A 21206-nucleotide genomic window follows, 5' to 3' on the forward strand; every position below is an offset into this window, starting at 1 on the left:
CCCTTCCCTAGACAACCAGGGGCCTTACCATTGCCCTTTTCACTGTCCTAGACCATCAGGGACTTTACCATGAAACCCTCTACTCACCCAGGCCACCAGGGACTTTACTGTTAAACACATCACTTTCCTTGCCTATCAGTAATATAACCATAAAATCCTTCCCTTCCGTAGACAACCAGGGGATTTACCATAACCCTTTTCACTGTCCTAGACCACCAGGGAATTTACCATGAAACCCTCTACTAACCCTGACCACCAGGGACTTTACTACTAAACATTTCACTTTCCTTGCCTAACAGTAATATAACCATAAAAACCTTCCATTCCCTACACAACCACAAGGTTTACCATTACCCTTTTCACTATCCTAGACCACCAGAGACTTTACCATGAAACCCTCTACTAACCCTGACCACGAGGGACTTTACTGTTAAACACTTCACTTTCCTTGCCTAATAGTAATATAGCCAAAAAACACTTCCCTTCCCTAGACAACCAGGGAGCTTACCATTACCCTTTTTACTGTCCTAGACCACCAAGGACTTTACCATAAAACCCTCTACTAACCCAGGCCACCAGGGACTTTACTGCTAAACACTTCACTTTCCTTGCCTAACAGTAATATAGCCATCAAACCCTTCCCTTCCCTAGACAACCAGGGAACTTACCATTACACTTTTCACTGTCCTAGACCACCAGGGACTTTACCATGAAACCCTCTACTGACCCTGACCACCAGGGACTTTACTGTTAAACACTTCACTTTCCTTGCCTAACAGTAATATAACCATAAAACCCTTCCATTCCGTACACAACCACAAGGTTTACCATTACACATTTCACTATCCTAGACCACCAGAGACTTTACCATGAAACCCTCTACTAACCCTGGCCACCAGGGACTTTACTGTTAAACACTTCACTTTCCTTGCCAACAGGGATACAGCCATAAACCCCTTCCCTTCTCTAGACAACCAGGGGGTTTACCATTAGCATTTTCACTGTCCTAGACCACCAGGGACTTTACCATGAAACCCTCTACTGACCCTGGCCACCAGGGACTTTACTGTTAGACCTACTTAGCCCTACACCTTCAGGGAGTATACTATTAAACCTTTCACCTACACCACCAGGAACTTTGCAATTGACTGCTTTTCACTTTAACAATAACTCCTTCACTGCCCTATATCACCAGGGACTTTTTCATTGAACCTTTCACTGCCCGTGACTAACCTGGAGTTTACTAATACCATTACCTCTTCACTGCCCTAGACCTCCAGGAATTTTACCATGAAACCCCTCACTCACGTAGATCATCATTGCCTTTACCGTTAATCTTTTACTGGCCCTGACCATCAGGGAATTTACCGTTAAACTATCACTGCCCTAAACCACCAGGAATGTTACCATTAAACCTTCACTGCTTTTGACCACCAAGGACATTGCCAATAAACCCTTCACTGCTCTTCAACAATCGAGACTTTACAATTACTAAGTTTTACTATCAAACAGGGACTTTGTCATTAAATCCTTCACTGCCCTACACCACCAGGGACCTTACTATTAAACATTCACTGCCCTACACCACCAGGGACCTTACAATTAAACATTCACTGCCCTATACCACCAGGGACCTTATCATTAAACATTCACTGCTCTAGACCACCAGGGACCTTACCCATTAAACAGTCACTGCTCTACACCACCAGGGACCTTACCATTAAACATTCACTGCCCTATACAACTAGGGACCTTACCTATTAAACATCCACTGCTCTAGACCACCAGGGACCTTACCATTAAACATTCACTGCTCTACACCACCAGGGAATTTACCATTAAACCTGTCCCTGCCATTGACCAACATACACTTTACTATTAAATCCTTTACCTGCCCTACACCATCGTGGACTGTATCGTTAAACCCTTCACTGCCCTTGATCAACAGAGACTGTGCCATTATACCCATCACTATCCTAGACCGTCAAGAATTTAAAAATTAAACCCTTCACTACCCTAGACCACCAGGACGTTTACCATTAAGTCCTTCACTGCCCTACACCACCAGGGATCTTACCATTAAACATTCACTGCTCTACACCACCAGGTAGTTTACCATTAAATCCTCCACTGATCTGGACCACCAGGTAGTTTACCAATAAACCCTCCACCCCTCTGGACCACCAAGGAGTTTACCATTAAATCCTGAATTGCCCTTGACCAACAGGGACTATACAAAGCATTTACTGTCATTGACCACCAGGGCTTAAAACATTAAAATTTCGTTGCCTGAGACCATCAAGGAGCTTACCATTAAATCCTTCACTTTCCATGACCATCAGGGACGTTTTCCCACTAAACCCTTTACTGCCCTTCACCACCAAGCACTTTACCATTAATCTCATCATTAGTGCCTCTGCCCACTAGGGACCTTTACTATTAAATCCTTAGAGGTCCTTGACCAACTGGGACTTTACCATTAAACCTACACTGCCCTTTACCGCCAGGCAGTTTACCATTAAACTCTACAATATCCTAGACGACTGTGGGTTTTACCATTTAACCCTATACTGCCTCTGACCACTATGCACTTTACCACTATTCCTTCACTGCCCTACTCCACCAGGGATTTTACCATTACATTTTCACTGTCCTTGACTACAAGGACGTTTACCATTAAACCTTTCATTGCCTTTGATCAGCAGGGACTTTACCATTAAACTTTTCACTGCCCCAGACCACTGGAGACTTTACTGTTAAACTCTTCTCTCCTCTAGACCACCAGGGATTTGCTTGTTCACACCCCATTCACTAAGAAGATATAGCATAGCTGTATTATTAGAACACTAAATGGCAGTTTCATGTTGGCATGAACTATCATAGTCGGTTCAATGGCTGAAAGTCTCATACTCAGTGACATCATCATGTCTCCTCTGATGATGTCATCATTTCCATCGCACTATACGTCCTCAGACCACCCCTGACAAAAACACGCAGACACCAGCGCCACCTTGTCACATCTGCTTTATAACATATAACACAAATTAATAAAAGAGTGGAAAGCCGCATCCTCGCACTTACCAAGTCACCATCATGTCCAAAGTGTCCGAGATGGAAATCAGGCAGGTTCTGTTCTCAGGGTTAAGAATCATAGGATTAAGAAGAAGATCAGCGTCCACTGTCACCACAGGCCTGGCCCTGAGAAGAAAACAGAGGAGGAAGATCTCAGGAACATAGCACAGCCAAGCAATGATTTCTACTACATAGGAGCTGCATAAAAATCACATTTCCAGCAAGTATATTTCACAGCTGAATTCATAATTCTGCAAGTTGCAGATGAAAATAGTTAACAAGCTTATCAGCAAAACCACTGAAAATATTTAACTCTACAGGATCAGATATGAACAATACTTCTCTAAATACAAAAGTAAATATAATATACTGTATATACAGTGCCTCCTTAAGCAGAATAATGAGTGCAGCTCTGGAGTATAATACAGGATATAACTCAGGATCAGTAATGTAATGTATGTACACAGTGACTGCACCAGCAGAATAGTGAGTGCAGCTCTGGAGTATAATACAGGATGTAACTCAGGATCAGTACAGGATAAGTAATGTAATGTATGTACACAGTGACTGCACCAGCAGAATAGTGAGTGCAGCTCTGGAGTATAATACAGGAGGTAACTCAGGATCATTGTAGAATAAGTAATGTAATGTATGAACACAGTGACTGCACCAGCAGAATAGTGAGTACAGCTCTGGAGTATAATACAGGATGTAACTCAGGATCAGTAATGGATAAGTAATGTATGTGCACAGTGACTGCACCAGCAGAATAGTGAGTGCAGCTCTGGAGTATAATACAACATGTAACTCAGGATCAGTAATGGATAAGTAATGTATGTGCACAGTGACTGCACCAGCAGAATAGTGAGTGCAGCTTTGGAGTATAATACAACATGTAACTCAGGATCAGTACAGGATAAGTAATGTAATGTATGTACACAGTGACTGCACCAGCAGAATAGTGAGTGCAGCTCTGGAGTATAATACAGGAGGTAACTCAGGATCAGTGCAGGATAAGTAATGTAATGTATGTACACAGTGACTGCACCAGCAGAATAGTGAGTACAGCTCTGGATTATAATACAGGATGTAACTAAGGATCAGTAATGGATAAGTAATGTATGTGCACAGTGACTGCACCAGCAGAATAGTGAGTGCAGCTCTGGAGAATAATACAACATGTAACTCAGGATCAGTACAGGATAAGTAATGTAATGTATGTACACAGTGACTGCACCAGCAGAATAGTGAGTACAGCTCTGGAGTATAATACAACATGTAACTCGGGATCAGTAATGGATAAGTAATGTATGTGCACAATGACTGCATCAGCAGAATAGTGAGTGCAGCTCTGGAGTATAATACAACATGTAACTCAGGATCAGTACAGGATAAGTACTGTATGTGCATAGTGACTGCACCAGCAGAATAGTGAGTGCAGCTCTGGAGTATAATACAAGATGTAACTCAGGATCAGTACAGGATAAGTAATGTAATGTATGTACACAGTGACTGCACCAGCAGAATAGTGAGTGCAGCTCTGGAGTATAATACAACATGTAACTCAGGATCAGTACAGGATAAGTAATGTAATGTATGTACACAGTGACTGCACCAGCAGAATAGTGAGTGCAGCTCTGGAGTATAATACAACATGTAACTCAGGATCAGTACAGGATAAGTAATGTAATGTATGTACACAGTGACTGCACCAGCAGAATAGTGAGTGCAGCTCTGGAGTATAATACAACATGTAACTCAGGATCAGTACAGGATAAGTAATGTAATGTATGTACATAGTGATTGCACCAGCAGAATAGTGAGTGCAGCTCTGGAGTATAATACAACATGTAACTCAGGATCAGAAAGCCATGGAACCCATAGGGTGGAGGGGCGACATGACTAGAGGGAAGGGAAGGAGTGATGGGGTTAATGGAAACAGGAATGGTTTGTTTATAAGGCAGAATAGAGGGATTGGTGGGTAGGAGGAGTTCCCTGGAGGAAGAGGTGGGACAGTTGAGGGGTGTAAGTAAAGGACTTTGACTTACCCCCTCTCTCTTGACTTCCGGATATGGAACGATCTGACTGGAGAGGTTCCTATAAGGTGTCAGGACGTCACCTTCTATTTCTCCATGGAGGAGTGGGAGTATTTAGAAGGACACAAAGATCTGTACAAGGACGTCATAATGGAGGTTCCCCAGCCCCTCACATCACCAGACTTCCGGATATGGAACGATCCGGACGTGCGACAGGATGGCTGCTACCCGGGACCAGCGAATTCATCATGGCAGTGCACGGGCCCCTGGCAGCGCGGTCCCACGCCTTGGCTGCTGGGGGTTAACCTGTTGGCACTTTCCCCTCGCTCCCCTGTCAGCTGCGGGCGGCGTCCCCCCTCCCTCATATCTCAGGTACTTGCCGTGTGCGGGGGGAGCGAGAAGGAGATGTGAGAGCCCCTTCGGGGACCCTCCGCGGTAGGACGTGGGCAGGGCAGTACTCAGCTGCTGCTCCGGCCGCGGGAGGAATCTCCGTCCGGGCCGCGGCAGCCGGGAGGGGGGCGTGGCTTGTCTGCGGCCTATTTCCGGTCCGAGCCGCGGCCTGGATTGCTGGATGCGGCGGCTCCCGGACGGGGAGAGTGCCCGGCGGTGACAGAGGCCAGCTTTACCCCTCGCGGACGGTGGGGGGGGCCGCGGAGCTGCAGCCAGTGGTGGGTCCGGCACCAGGGCAGGCGGGCCTGGGGCGACGGGTGCCCAGGAGGCGTCGGTGAGTGGGGGGTGACGGCAGGGGCCCTGCGGTTTCTGCTTGGTCACCCAGATCAGGTTGCAGCTCCCGGCCGCGGCGGTCTCCCCCAGGAGGGGGAGGGCCCAGCGGACAGAGGCTTTCATGGGGCCCAGGAGGGCTGGATGCGGCGGCTCCTGGCCAGGAGAGCGCCCGGCGAGGACGGAGGCCAGCGTTACCCCCCCTTCCCCCGTGGGTGGAGGGGGGGGTGGCCGGGGGGCTGCAGCCAGCAAGGGGTCCGGCACCAGGGCAGGCGAGCCTGGTGCGACGGATGCCCGGGAGGCGTCGGTACGTGGGGGTGACGGCGGGGACCCTGCGGTCCCCGCCTGGTCACCCAGAGCAGGCGTGCAGCTCCCGGCAGCGGCGGTCTCCCCCAGGGGGGCGAGGACCCGGCGGACGGATGCCTTCTGGGCCCAGGTGGGCAGGAGGCTGGCGGCTCTGGATGGGAGTCTGCTGGCAGCAGGTCGGGCCACAGGTACCCCCTGTCCTTGCAGGCAGCAGGGGGGGTCGGGCCAGAAGATGAGGCCCGCGGTGGCAGCCCGTGGGTCAGGATGGTTTCCGGGGTTGTCGCCGCGGGACAGAAGATGGAGCTTGGAGGATGGTGCCCACGCGGCGTACCAGGAGGACGGCCGTGGTGGTGGCAGCGCTTCGGCGGCGTCTGCATTACATGAGCCAGAGGCGGTCGGCTCCAGCGAGGAGGAGGAGGAGCAGCGACGGAAGAATCAGACGTCTGGATGGCGTGACTTTTATTCCGGGATACGCCGGGTCGCGGTCGGGTGAGACGGCCGTGGATTCGGCAGGGTTGGGGCGCAGTTGGTGGGGGGGGCGGCTGCGGACACGGCAGCGCCAAGTGGGTTTGTGTTTTGACAAGGTATGGGGTTTACTGCAGTGGTGTATACGGTTGTGGAGAGTGCGCATGCACCGCCGGCGGCATGGACGGGAACGGTGGGTAATAGGCGCAGGTGCGGCAGGCAGAGTGAGGGCGCATGAGGCGGCAGGGGAGCATTTTCGGGCAGAGGCGGCAAGGGCTGTGACAGAGTGAGTGGTGAGGAGCGAAGAGGGGGATGAGGTGGTGCATTGGGCTGACAGTGGTCAAGTGTGAGAGTTATGGGTGCTTCAAAGGCCCGCTGGGGGGGGGCTCACTTGCTGGAGGATGTGAGGGATAAGATTTGAATGGGGGAACGTGTAGCAATAGTTTCGCTGCTCCCCCTGGAACAGTTTCACCTGGATTAGGTTAAGCCAAGTGATTCCAGGAAGGATAAGTAGAGGGAGGGGAGCGCCGGTGGAGGCTCACCCCTCGTACATTTGCAACGTGGCTGCGGGCATTTGCGTTTTTGGCAAGGGTATCGGGGGAAGGAATTGGGTAATTGGTTCGGCATGGTTCGGTTATATGGATCCATTTGGGGTGGCTTGTTTAGGTCATATGGCGGTTTAGTCTGGCTTCAGTACGCCGTGTAATTTCAGCAAGGGAAGGTGTTGCGTGCCAGTATGCGGTAGGAGCATACGGGCACATCCTTATGGCTGCAGTGGATGGCGGCTCCTAGTCAGCCCCCCCCCTTTTGGGGGGTAGTTGGCTGTTCGGGGCGTGGAACCCCGGCGACACGGTCGATGAGGGTTTTTTGGGGGGAATAGAATGATGGGTGGTGCAGATTTGGCGCGGACGGTTGTCTTAAGCATACGTGTTGGGTTGTGGTAAGGAACATAGTAATTCTGCGTCTTTCTATTTATATTGGTGGATCTTTGCCTCCTTATTGGAAGTTTGTGCTGGGCGAGGGGACACCTGGTGGTTGTCAGTGGAAAGAGGGGTCAGGACGTGGCTTTGGGCAGGATGGGTGGGCCATTCGGGGCCCTCCTTGTCATGATTGGGTTTCTCTGTTGGTGGGTAGTGCCGGAAATGAGCTGTATATAGATGTATATATTTCGGCTTGTTCAAAACGTATCTTATCTGGAGGAGTCATCGGTGTATGCCTGCTTGGCTCCAGAATTGTCGGCGGTTTATTATGTGTCGTTGGACAGAGGGTGGGATTTGGTAAAGGCGGTGAGCCGTGGAGCATTGATGGCAAAGGTGGATTTGGAGGCGGCATTTAGGTTGTTACTGGTCCACCCTGCTAGCTAGCAGTTCTGGTGCTGCGGTGGGGAGGGGAGTTATTATTATGCTGATCGGTGGGGGCTAATGGGTTTTGTCCCATTTTATGTTCCGTTGGGGGCGGTTATTTCTTTGTGGAGTGGTTTGTGCGTGGTGTGTCCCAGCTTACACCTCTTATTCATTATAGGTTCATTCTCTTTACATCGGGTTGGCGGGTTGATGATTCGTTGAGGTTGTTTGTTTCATTGCAGATGGTGGTGGATACTCTTTTGGGCCTGTTGGCGCAGGCGAAGACTGAGGGTCCAACGCCAGTGATACAGTTTGTGGGGGATAAAGTTTGATGTTATGGTCAGAGAGGTAGGAGTCGTGGGTAATGGTGTGGTCCTATGGGCTGCGATAGAGGCAGTTAGGTCAGCTAAGACGGTGCGGTTTCAGGCGGTGCAGTCTTTGCAGGGGCGGTCGAACCACGGGTGCAGAGTTACGCCGCTGGGGGGCGTGTCTGCTGGACGGCTGGCGATGGCTGCGCCAAGGGTGCAGCCATCGGATCATTTGTGTGTGGTCACGAAGGAGATCAATGACGATCTGATGGTGTAGGAGGTTTTTTCTTACGGCGATTTAGTGGCCGCGGATTGTGGCTGGGTAAGGTAGTGCCTGATGGAACGTAGCTGCGGTACTCGGATGCAGCGGGTCCAGTTGGTTTTCTGGTTGGGCATTGTGGGGTAGCGCTTCCAATCGGTGGTAGTAGTCGGGTTGGGGAGGTTGGCAGTTTTTCCAAGAGGAAGGTGTGCTGTCATTCTGACTATCAGTTGGTGGAGAATTCGATTAATAGTTGGTTTGCTAATCCTGGGGCCAAGGGTGGCGTACTTGCGACAGTTGGTTTCGCAATTGTATGCGTTTAAAAAAGAAAAAAAAAAAAAAAAAAATGGTATGCGTGGCGCAACCAGTACTGGGGTTCGCCAAGGGAATAGCAGCTGCTTTGTTTCCTTCCAGTTCTGCAGGTCTCGGGAGTTGAGGCCGCGTAACAGACGAGGTGGGCACGGTGTGTCCTGAGGGCTTGTGGAGTCTGGTGTGGCTGTGTTGGGGAGCGGCTCGGTGCCCAGTGACTGAGGTTATTTGGGGCTGATATCCAGAAGTGTGGGTGGCGCGGATAACGTTGTTTGGGACAATGTGTGAGGAAGGCCCGGTGGAGTATTTGGTGGGGGTGTTGGCAGTGGTGATTAACGGTTTTCAGGCTGCTAGGCCGGCGTCAGCAGTGGAGCAGAGGGTGGCGGCTGTGGCTGTCTTGTTGAGGATTAGATGTGGAGAGATGTTTTCGCAGGATCTTAGTGCGCGGCAGGCCTTGAAGGGTTTGGTCGTAAGGGTGTGAGGCAGCGGGATACAAGGGTTCGTCTCCGTTGTTTTGTGGAAGCGTTTGGTGAGTGATTTGTGGTGGCTATGTTCATCTGAGCACGAGCAGGTTTTGTTTCCCTTGTCCAAAACGGTTTGTGTTAGCCTTTTGGGAGGCTTTGAGATTGTGGGGTTGGTCAGCCCATCTACGGTTAGGAGCGGAGGTTGGATGTTGGAGGATGTGTCCGAGGTGGTGCAGTGGGTTGAGCGCCGGCTTTGTCGCTCACCGAATCAGATTAGGCGGGTGGTGAAGGTTGGTGTTGTTATACGCGGTCCCGGGTGCGGAATTTATGTTGTGAGGACGCCCAGGATCATTATTGTGTCGCGTTTGTTAAGGTACCATTTTGTGGCAGCGCTGCAGACTGGATTGCAGGTGGCGGGGGTGGGCGCCCGGAATACTACGGGTCGTCTTCCTTCTGGATTGGGCTTCCACGGAGGCCCCTCGGTGGGCTCAGAAAAGGGGTGGTGAGAAGTATTGGGAGGTGGGAGTCCTCTTGTTTCGGTGTTACGTTGGCCTCAGTTGTTATCGGGTTAAGGCCAATGGGGGCGTTTGAGTCTTTTGGGAGTGGAATGGGTTGGCGTAACAGGTTGGGGTTATCTGTGGGTTTATAACCTCTGGGTTTTGTGGTGAGGGTGTGCCTCATTTGGATATTTGGGCATTCGTTGGTTCTCGGGGCCTCGACGGTCTGAGGCTCGCCCAAATTTTGCCAGTGGGGTCTGGACGGGTCGATGGTACTGGTCCAGTGAGTGGGAGGCAGCGATTAGGTATCTCGAGAAGTTATTTATGAATGTTTTAAAAAAAAAAAAAAAAAAAAAAAATTTGTTGGTTTGTTGCATTGTGGAAGACATACCCGGGCTTAATCGTGGGGTAGTTTTTGATAGTGTGACCGGTTTGGAATGGCGTGTGGCTTGTGCGGTAGGCAGTATCAATCGAGCCTTTATTGGGGGGCGGCGCCTAAAGTTGGTGGCGCTGAACTGGTGGTTTTGGTGATGCGATGGGGGTGCATCTTAACGTTCTTGGTGCTGTTTGTGGACGCTGGGATTGCGTGGAGGTGTGGTACAAGCTTTTGGTGTGTGGCGGGTCCAGGCCACGTAAGGAGTCACGTGCCCTGTCCTGTGGCGGGGGGTAGGTCTGGTCCAGAGGCGGTTGAAGGCAATGGTAACTGGACAGAGAGACACCATCTTGGTATGGTGGCTCCAGGTTCCGGGATGTTGCAGGCACGGGGTTCTGCAAAGTTGGAGGGTTAATCCGTAGGTGATTAATACCTCATCTCTGGGTCGGTGTGTTGCGGCCAGGGATACTGGGGTGAGAAGTGGTTCCTGGACTGGGCCTACTCAGGGTTGTATATTTACTGTATTGGTTACTGTGTTACCTATTGTTATTTGTTGGGGTCGCCCGTTGGACGGCGCCCCCTTGTGTTAGTATGTAAATAATAGGTAATAAAGGCTGCTGTGGCCAATTTTAAACCAAGTCACATGCAGTTCGTGTATTATTTACAGATGGTATTGGTGGGTAACACACATACAGCACGACTGGAGAATCCTTCCTCAATGGTCAAGAAAGCCATGGAACCCATAGGGTGGAGGGGCGACATGACTAGAGGGAAGGGAAGGAGTGATGGGGTTAATGGAAACAGGAATGGTTTGTTTATAAGGCAGAATAGAGGGATTGGTGGGTAGGAGGAGTTCCCTGGAGGAAGAGGTGGGACAGTTGAGGGGTGTAAGTAAAGGACTTTGACTTACCCCCTCTCTCTTGACTTCCGGATATGGAACGATCCCCGCCCACCCTCCCTTGTGTTTAATACCGAGGGGAATTTTGTCTGGGTTGTTTCTTTGTCACAGCAGCGGGGGGTAGGTCTGGTCCAGAGGCGGTTGAAGGCAATGGTAACTGGACAGAGAGACACCATCTTGGTATGGTGGCTCCAGGTTCCGGGATGTTGCAGGCACGGGGTTCTGCAAAGTTGGAGGGTTAATCCGTAGGTGATTAATACCTCATCTCTGGGTCGGTGTGTTGCGGCCAGGGATACTGGGGTGAGAAGTGGTTCCTGGACTGGGCCTACTCAGGGTTGTATATTTACTGTATTGGTTACTGTGTTACCTATTGTTATTTGTTGGGGTCGCCCGTTGGACGGCGCCCCCTTGTGTTAGTATGTAAATAATAGGTAATAAAGGCTGCTGTGGCCAATTTTAAACCAAGTCACATGCAGTTCGTGTATTATTTACAGATGGTATTGGTGGGTAACACACATACAGCACGACTGGAGAATCCTTCCTCAATGGTCAAGTACAGGATAAGTAATGTAATGTATGTACACAGTGACTGCACCAGCAGAATAGTGAGTGCAGCTCTGGAGTTATTACAGGATGTAACTAAGGATCAGTAATGGATAAGTAATGTATGTGCACAGTGACTGCACCAGCAGAATAGTGAGTGCAGCTCTGGAGTATAATACAGGATGTAACTCAGGATCAGTACAGGATAAGTAATGTAATGTATGTACACAGTAACTGCACCAGCAGAATAGTGAGTGCAGCTCTGGAGTATAATACAGGATGTAACTCAGGATCAGTACAGGATAAGTAATGTAATGTATGTACACAGTGACTGCACCAGCAGAATAGTGAGTGTAGCTCTGGAGTATAATACAGGAGGTAACTCAGGATCAGTACAGGATAAGTAATGTAATGTACACAGTGACTGCACCAGCAGAATAGTGAATGCAGCTCTGGAGTATAATACAACATGTAACTCAGGATCAGTACAGGATAAGTAATGTATGTACACAGTGACTGCACCAGCAGAATATTGAGTGCAGCTCTGGAGTATAATACAGCATGTAACTCAGGATCAGTACAGGATAAGTAATGTAATGTATATACAGTGACTGCACCAGCAGAATAGTGAGTGCAGCTCTGGAGTATAATATAGGATGTAACTCAAGAGTAGTACATGTTAGGTAATGTATGTACACAGTGACTGCACCAGCAGAATAGTGAGTGCAGCTCTGGAGTATAATACAGTTGGTAACTCAAGAGTAGTACATGATAGGTAATGTAATGTAATCATACATACATACGTCTGTGCATGTGTTTTATACAAAATAACTGAATGTATACAGCATTGAGCATATTAGAAGCCAAGTCTAAACCCCAGCGTCATGCTTCTAAAAGGGTAGCTGTACATGAGATATTCACTCCTCTCTCCTAGGAATAGCACTACATCTGTCCATGGCTTGTATCTCATATTCCAGCTCAAGTCCATTGAAATAAATGGGTCTGAGATGCAATACCGCTAACATGTGATCAGGTGTAGCGCTGTTTTTGGAAGAAAGTTGCAATGTTTTTCTGAGGCTGCACAACTCCTAGACAGCCAACATTAACCACCAAAGACACAACATGGAAAGCGGCTCTTATCTCACCTGTATACAGAGACTTTTCCTGCTCCGAAAGCTCCAACAATCAGATCTAGAAATAAAAAGAAACAAATCTAGATATGAAAACTTGACATTTACAGATGTGCAGAAACTCAAAGTGATCATGTATATCTTTATATATTTTTATAAATTATTAAATAACATAAATCTGTGATTCCGGTTTCGTTATCAGTGGGGTCCCTCCCTTTAACTGGTAGTGGCCTTTATCTCTGACTTATAGAAAACCTCTCCCCCTGACTTCAGGATGCCCCTCCCCTTGACTCATAGGATGCCCCTCCCCCTGAGTCACAGGAAGGCCCTCCCCTGACTCATAGGAGGCCCCTCCCTCTGAGTCACAGGATGCCCCTTCCCTTGACTCATAGGATGCCTCTCCCCCTGAGTCACAGGAAGGCCCTCCCTTGACTCATAGGAGGCCCCTCCCTCTGAGTCACAGGAAGGCACTCCCCCTGACTCACAGGATGCCCCTCCTCTGACTCATAGGAGGCCCCTCCCTGTAAGTAATAGGAGGCACCTCCCTCTAACTCATAGGAGGCACCTCCCTCTAACTCATATGATGTTTCCCCTCTGACTCATAGGGAACTCCTCCCCTGACTCATAGATAGCCCCTCCCCTGACTCATAAGAAACTCCTCCCCCTGAATCATAGTCCTCACTCTGACTCATAGGAGACTCCTCTCCCTAACTCACAGGAAGCATCTACCCCTGACTCATAGAAGACCCTTCCACCTGACTCATATGAGGCCCCTCCCTCTAGCTTGCAAGAGACCTCTCCATCTGACTCAAAGGAAACATCTCTCCCTGACTCATAGGAAGCCCCTCCCCCTGGCTCATATGAACCCCTCCCTCTGGCTCATAGAAAGAACCTTCTCCTGGCTCATAGGAGGCCTCTCCCTTTAACTTATGGGAGGCCCCTCCCTGTAACTCTTAGGAGGCCCCACCCTGTAACTCTTAGGAGGCACCTCCCTGTAACTCATAGGAGGCACCTCCCCTGACTCATAAGGAACCTATCCCCCTGACTCATAGGAAGCCCCTCAGTCTGACTCATAGGAGACTCCTTTCCCTGACTCACAGGAAGCACCTACCCCAGACTCATAGAAGGCCTCTCCCCCTAACTCATATGAGGCCCCTCTCCCTAACTTGAAAGGGGCCTCTCCATCTGACTCAAAGGAAACATCACCCCCTGACTCATAGGAAGCCCCTCCTTCTTACTCATAGGAGCCTCCTATCCCTGACTCACAGGAAGCACCTACCCCTGTCTCATAGAAGGCCCCTCCCACTGACTCATATGAGGCCCCTCCCTCTAACTTCTAAGAGGCCTCTCCATCTGACTCAAAGGAAACCCCTCCCCCTGACTCATAAGAAGCCCCTCACCTTGACTCATAAAAGGCCCCTTCCTCTACCACATGCATGGATACATTGATTATAATTAGGCACTGCAGAGACAGGGTATTATATCATAAAACAAAACTAGATATAGGTATAGTATACACAATAGTAAATATTGTTAAATAATAGCTAACTTCTTTAATAGAGCATCTAATAATCCAAAATTATAAAATGATTTTTCACTAAACCAATATTAGAAGATTATTACCAACTCCTAAAAAACAGTGATATTAGCAGTTTTATTGCATATGAAGTGGGTGAAATAAGTATTGAACACGACACCAATATTCAATGTAAATATATTTCTAAAGGTGCTATTGACATGAAATTCTTATCAGATGTTGGTAACAGCCCATCCAATCCAATTGCTTTCAGAGAAAGAAAATAAAGCTGCTGAGCCAATCACCGGAGATGAATCCAATAGAAAATTTATGGAAGACCTAAAGCTCAGAGTTCATAGAAGGAGCCCCCCCAGGACCTTCAGGATGTGAATGGTGTTTATGTGGAAAAAATGGACCAAAATCCCTCCTGACTCCTGAGTAATGCAGATGACTAGTTTCTCCATGCAGGAGGCGTTTTGAAGCTTCATCAACAACAAACACTTTAGTCCGAAGTATTAAATGAATCAATCATTTCTCATTATTACCCATCACTAAAGTTATGGACATCTATGGTTTGATTTCTTTGCCTGTGTGAATTGGATGGGTTGTTACCGACATCTGGTGAGAAATTCATGTCAATAGCACTTTTAAAAATATATTTACTTAGGAAATTGGTGACGTGTTCAATACTTATTTCTCCCACTGTATATAGGTTTTATACAGTGCCTACAAGTAGTATTCAACCCCCTGCAGATTTAGCAGGTTTACACATTCGGAATTAACTTGGCATTGTGACATTTGGACTGTAGATCAGCCTGGAAGTGTGAAATGCACTGCAGCAAAAAAGAATGTTATTTCTTTTTTTATTTTTTTTTTAAATTGTGAAAAGTTTATTAAGAGGGTCATTTATTATTCAACCCCTCAAACCACAAGAATTCTGTTTGGTTCCCCTAAAGTATTAAGAAGTATTTCAGGCACAAAGAACAATGAGCTTCACATGTTTGGATTAATTATCTCTTTTTCCAGCCTTTTCTGACTATTTAAGACCCTCCCCAAACTTGTGAACAGCACTCATACTTGGTCAACATGGGAAAGACAAAGGAGCATTCCAAGGCCATCAGAGACAAGATCGTGGAGGGTCACAAGGCTGGCAAGGGGTACAAAACCCTTTCCAAGGAGTTGGGCCTACCTGTCTCCACTGTTGGGAGCATCATCTGGAAGTGAAAGGCTTATGGAACTACTGTTAGCCTTCCACGGCCTGGACAGCCTTTGAAAGTTTCCACCCGTGCCGAGCCCAGGCTTGTCCGAAGAGTCAAGGCTAACCCATGGACAACAAGGAAGGAACTCCGGGAAGATCTCATGGCAGTGGGGACCTTGGTTTCAGTCAATACCATAAGTAACGTACTCCACCGCAATGGTCTCCGTTCCAGACGAGCCCGTAAGGTACCTTTACTTTCAAAGCGTCATGTCAAGGCTCGTCTACAGTTTGCTCATGATCACTTGGAGGACTCTGAGACAGACTGGTTCAAGGTTCTCTTGTCTGATGAGACCAAGATCGAGATCTTTGGGGCCAACCACACACGTGAAGTTTGGAGACTGGATGGCACTGCATACGACCCCAAGAATACCATCCCTACAGTCAAGCATGGTGGTGGCAGCATCATGCTGTGGGGCTGTTTCTCAGCCAAGGGGCCTGGCCATCTGGTCCGCATCCATGGGAAGATGGATAGCACGGCCTACCTGGAGATTTTGGCCAAGAACCTCCGCTCCTCCATCAAGGATCTTAAGATGGGTTGTCATTTCATCTTCCAACAAGACAACGACCCAAAGCACACAGCCAAGAAAACCAAGGCCTGGTTCAAGAGGGAAAAAATCAAGGTGTTGCAGTGGCCTAGTCAGTCTCCTGACCTTAACCCAATTGAAAACTTGTGGAAGGAGCTCAAGATTAAAGTCCACATGAGACGCCCAAAGAACCTAGATAACTTGGAGAAGATCTGCATGGAGGAGTGGGCCAAGATAACTCCAGAGACCTGTGCCGGCCTGATCAGGTCTTATAAAAGACGATTATTAGCTGTAATTGCAAACAAGGGTTATTCCACAAAATATTAAACCTAGGGGTTGAATAATAATTGACCCACACTTTTATGTTGAAAATTTATTAAAATTTAACTGAGCAACATAACTTGTTGGTTTGTAAGATTTATGCATCTGTTAATAAATCCTGCTCTTGTTTGAAGTTTGCAGGCTCTAACTTATTTGCATCTTATCAAACCTGCTAAATCTGCAGGGGGTTGTATACTACTTGTAGGCACTGTATATCATTGTGCTCCCTGGTTGAATGAGTGGGTAGTATAGTTTTTGCATTTGGGTGCCTTCTGGCCACGTCCAACTATATCTATAGGCCACTTTACATGCAACGACAGCGCTAACGAGATGTCGTTGGGGTCACGGAATTCGTGACGCACATCCGTCCTCGTTAGCGACGTTGTTGCGTGTAACACATACGAGCGACCGCTAACTATCAAAAATACTCACCTAATCGTTGATCGTTGACACGTTGTTCTAATCTCAAATATCGTTGCTGCTTTTGGACGCAGGTTGTTCGTCGTTCCTGCGGCAGCACATATCGCTACGTGACACCACAGGAACGGCGAACAACAACGTACCTGCGTCCTCCAGCAACGAGGTGGGCGTGTCTATCATGTGGCCGCTTTCCGCCCCTCCGCTTCTATTGGACACCTGCCGTGTGACATCGCTGTGACGCCGCACGAACCGCCCCCTTAGAAAAGAGGCTGTTCGCCGTCCACAGCAACGTCGCAGGGAAGGTAAGTTCGTGTGACGGGGACTAGCGATATTGTGCGCAACGGGCAGCGAATTGCCCGTGACGCACAAACGACGGGGGCGGGTACGATCGGCTGTGTGTAAAGTGGCCTTAAGAGTCAAGATTTCCCTTGAAGACCCGTTCAATAAATATTGTACTAAAAATCACTAAAGAACAAAAGAAAATGTGGAAATCTTAAGATTGATATACCGTACTTTGCTTAGGACCTGGGTACATTTAACTTTGAAAATATCCACTGCTAAATGACGCGTGTGACAGACAGTGATTGTGTGATTGTGCTGTATACAAGATCACATTCCAGCATTGTATATATTAGACGCCCGCTGTAGCTATTCTATATTTACATTTAGAATGAAGCGATCATCATTTTAAAATATATACAGTTTATAGATACAATCCATAAAAAGAGTTGAGTACTTTGTAAACACATTGCTTTACCAGCGTCCTACTGACCTTGAGTTCCAACCTTAACAAAGTTGTACTCTTAAAGGGAATCTGACACCAGGAGTGTATTGCCCCATCAAAAAGCAGCTCATCAGAGACGCCTGGTCTCGCTGAGCGCAGCATAAGCCGGGTGCGACTGCTGCTCAAAGTCTATGGAGTGTCGCAACCATGCTCCATAGACTTTGATCGTCGGAATCTGGGAACGTCATGGGAATCGCTGGACTACTGTGGGCCTGTGTGGGAACATTGCTTTCTAATAAATTGGTGAGAAGGGACAGTGTTTTGTTTTTATTTCTCTCTCTTTATGTCTTTCAGATTTCTGTTGTGAATATGTTTTCCAGTTTGGGGCTCCCTCTTGTGGTCAGTGCTGGCGGTGCAGTTGATGTGTGGAATGAAAGCGACACACCTGCAGAGGACTGGCAATCAGGGTCAGATTGGGCTATTTAATTTAGTAGCCTTCTCTTGTTACTTGCCGGTGGTCAATTGCTCCTGTGTGTTAAGGACATTCTGTAACCTCACTTCCAGAACTACTCTCAGATAAGTGGTCTTTGTACCTCTGCAGTTTGTTTTCTACCTTCTTATTGTTTTTTCTGCTTTTGATACTAATCCATGATTCCTATTTTGTGTGTGTGGAGTTCGTGATGGAATGGGATCATTCCCTGCTGGGCGTGTCTGAATACTTAGCTCCATAAGTCTGCAAGGTTTGTGTTTGTCATGCTTGGAATTAATTCAGTCCCTCATCTATATTAGTATTTTTGGATCCCAGTAACATCTGAGTGCTGATAAAGTGGGGGAGAGGTTGTGTGACCTTAGGTTTTTTCCATATCAGTAGTGCTGGTATATATTAGGGTTTTTACGGCTGCAGACAGTTGCTCTATCCTATCCTTTTCTATAAAGATAGTTTGGGCCTCACCTTTGCTGAAATCTGTCTTTTCTGGCTTTGTATTGTGGTTTTCTATATCGCCGTAGCCTTTACATGTGGTGGGCTATCTATCTATCTTTGGGGATTACTCCGAGGCAGATTAGCTTTCTTATATCTCTATCTGTGAGATTATTTAGTTCTCCAGCTTTGTCGAGGCGTCCAAGTCATCGTAGGCACGCCCCACGACTACTGTTAGTTGTGTGTCAGGATTAGGTCTGCAGTCCGTTAAGTTTCCAGCCACTCTGTTACCTTTTTGGGATTCCGCATTTTTGGATCCTCTTCAGTCCCTAAATCATAAACAGATTTCCATTTGTGGACTACAAAAGATTCCCTGGACTACGTTGGATTCCCTGAACTACATCAGACCTGCCTGGGTTATTTCTTTAACAAATAAATTGGTGAACCAGGAAAAAAGTTGGGGAGTATTTTTTTTAAAAAATAAATATTTTTGTGGGTTTCTTTTTCTTACTGGGTTAGTAATGGGGGTGTCTAATATACACCTCTCCATTACTAACCCTGGGCTTGAAGCCAGCTGACACTATACAGCTGGCATCAACCCCAAATTGCCACTCCACCAGAGAAATCAGGAAAAGTGCCAGAATTGGAGCATCTAATGGATGTGCCACTTCTGGAAAGGCTACGGGCTGCTATTTTTATGCTGAGAAGAGACCAATAACCATGGACCTTTCCTGCCTGATAAACCAGCCCCCAGCTGTCTGCTTTACCTCTGCTGTCTTTACAAAATAAGGCGAACCCCACGTCATTTTTTCTATTTTTTTGTTAGTTAAACCTAAACACCACATGAAAGGCATTAATGGGGGAAGTTTAAAATATGTAGGGGGTTGTGAAATGATATATCTGTATGATATCTATCTATTTATAGATCTATTATAGATTTTTCTATCATCTATATCTTTATGTATGATAGCTTTATTAATTATCACAACCAGCTTTAATTTACACAGAGTATTATAGTATGTAAAAGATGATGTTAAAAACACATGTCATACAGATGGCATACGCATGTCACACAGATGGCATACGCATGTCACACAGATGGCATACGCATGTCACACAGATGGCATACGCATGTCACACAGATGGCATACGCATGTCACACAGATGGCATACGCATGTAACACGGATGCTAAGCGAGAAAAAAATTCCACGCTCGAATAGCACTCACATCACACATGGAATAATATACAAATACATGACATATTCACTTCACAGCAAAAGCCATGACCCATAAACAGTTTACGACACAGCAAAGGTATCTCATTGTTGAAAGTTATCAGTTAGTTGAAGGATAAAAAAACATTTCCAAGGCATTAGAAACCATGGAGCAGTGTGAAGACATCATCAGGAAGTGGCTTAAATTTAGCATAACTGTGAATTGATTAAAAAAAATAAAACACAAATAAAATTGGTCTGGGAGGCTTAAAAGAGGCATACAGCAACATTAAAGGAGCTGCAGGAATTTCTTAAAAGTATTGGTTGTGTCCTGCATGTGACAATAATCTCCCGTATTTTGCATATATTTGGCTTGCAGGGTAGGGTGTCAAGACAGAGGCCTTTTCTTACAAAGAGAAACATCCAAGACTGGTTATCTTCTACCAAAACCCACATCAAGTCTGCCAAAAGCACGTGGAAAAATGTGTTATGGTTCGATGAAGCCAACTTTGAATTTTTGGATTTCATTCCAAAGCGTATGTTTTACACAAAACCAACACTACACATCATCAAAAGAACACCATACTTACAGTGATGCATGGTGGAGGCAGCATTGTGCTTTGGAGCTGTTAATTGGCTCCTGGAACTGGAGTTTTTGTCCAAGTGGAGGTAAATATGAATAGCTCCAAATATTATTCAATTTTGCACCAAAATCTTCAGGTCTCAAGAAGCTCAACACTGTGCCTGGGTGTCTGCCTCCAATAGGCGTATACTCCCAAAAATGGTGCACAAAAGAGCACACAGTGACTCCGACTGCACCATTATAGTCAGTGGCCCCGTAGTCGGAGGGTTTGGACGGAAGCCCCAACGTGACCAATGAACGGGGAGAGGAACGGATAAAAAAGTTTGTTTGCAGACCTTTTTTTGCCAATGGATCCGTTCCAACGATTGATTACAGGACATGTGAACTCAGCCCTACCGACTAAGAAAATGTCCCATCCAATAATGCAACGTCCAGCCCGGTCACCACGCCAGATCAGCACAAATATACACATCGCTCACTGACCAAATCCCACCATCCAAGAGAGGAAATGAAGTATTTTAACATTTTATAAACAGAAGCGATGACATAAAACAAAAAGGTGATTCGTGAATAAATTTCATATTTCCTGCTCAGGTTTCACCGCCCAAATATAAATGGTAAAAACATTAATGGAATGAAATACTATCTTCAGACTCAAGGAAAGCAAGTGATTCCGCAGAGAAGAGGATGGGAGTAAATATACTGATATCTGTAACAAGCCACACTGGCCACATGACCAGGATAGAAACATATCCTTTGGCAATAGCGCCACTTTTGCTTATGGTCTGTCCTGGAATTGCATCTTAATCTCATTCAATTAAATGCCTTAAAGGGATGGATCATAAGTTGTACCATCACTTTCCACCAGTACCGCCACTTTAATCTAGAAGGTGCACTGTTTTTTCTTATCCTTGCACAGCAGTGTTCCATGCACACAGTTGGTTATGCCGGGAGCTGCAGGCATCCCCATTCATTCTGCTGTGCACAGAAAAACTGTGAAGAA

At 47.1% G+C, this 21206-nt stretch overlaps 1 protein-coding gene across 1 annotated transcript in view; it reads right to left on the reverse strand.

Moving 5' to 3' along the window:
• Positions 1 to 21206, reverse strand: part of ITGA8 (integrin subunit alpha 8) — a 287198-nt gene that overhangs the window by 125524 nt on the left and 140468 nt on the right. The window contains exons 14-15 of the mRNA XM_075315623.1: positions 12739 to 12784; positions 3082 to 3198 (exon numbers count right to left, since the gene is read on the reverse strand). Of these exons, the coding sequence (XP_075171738.1) occupies positions 3082 to 3198; positions 12739 to 12784 (163 nt within the window). The remainder of the gene's footprint in view (positions 1 to 3081; positions 3199 to 12738; positions 12785 to 21206) is intronic.

The sequence above is a fragment of the Anomaloglossus baeobatrachus genome, chromosome 6 (genome assembly GCF_048569485.1).
Source record: "Anomaloglossus baeobatrachus isolate aAnoBae1 chromosome 6, aAnoBae1.hap1, whole genome shotgun sequence".
In the NCBI taxonomy this organism is placed as follows: Eukaryota; Metazoa; Chordata; class Amphibia; order Anura; family Aromobatidae; genus Anomaloglossus; species Anomaloglossus baeobatrachus.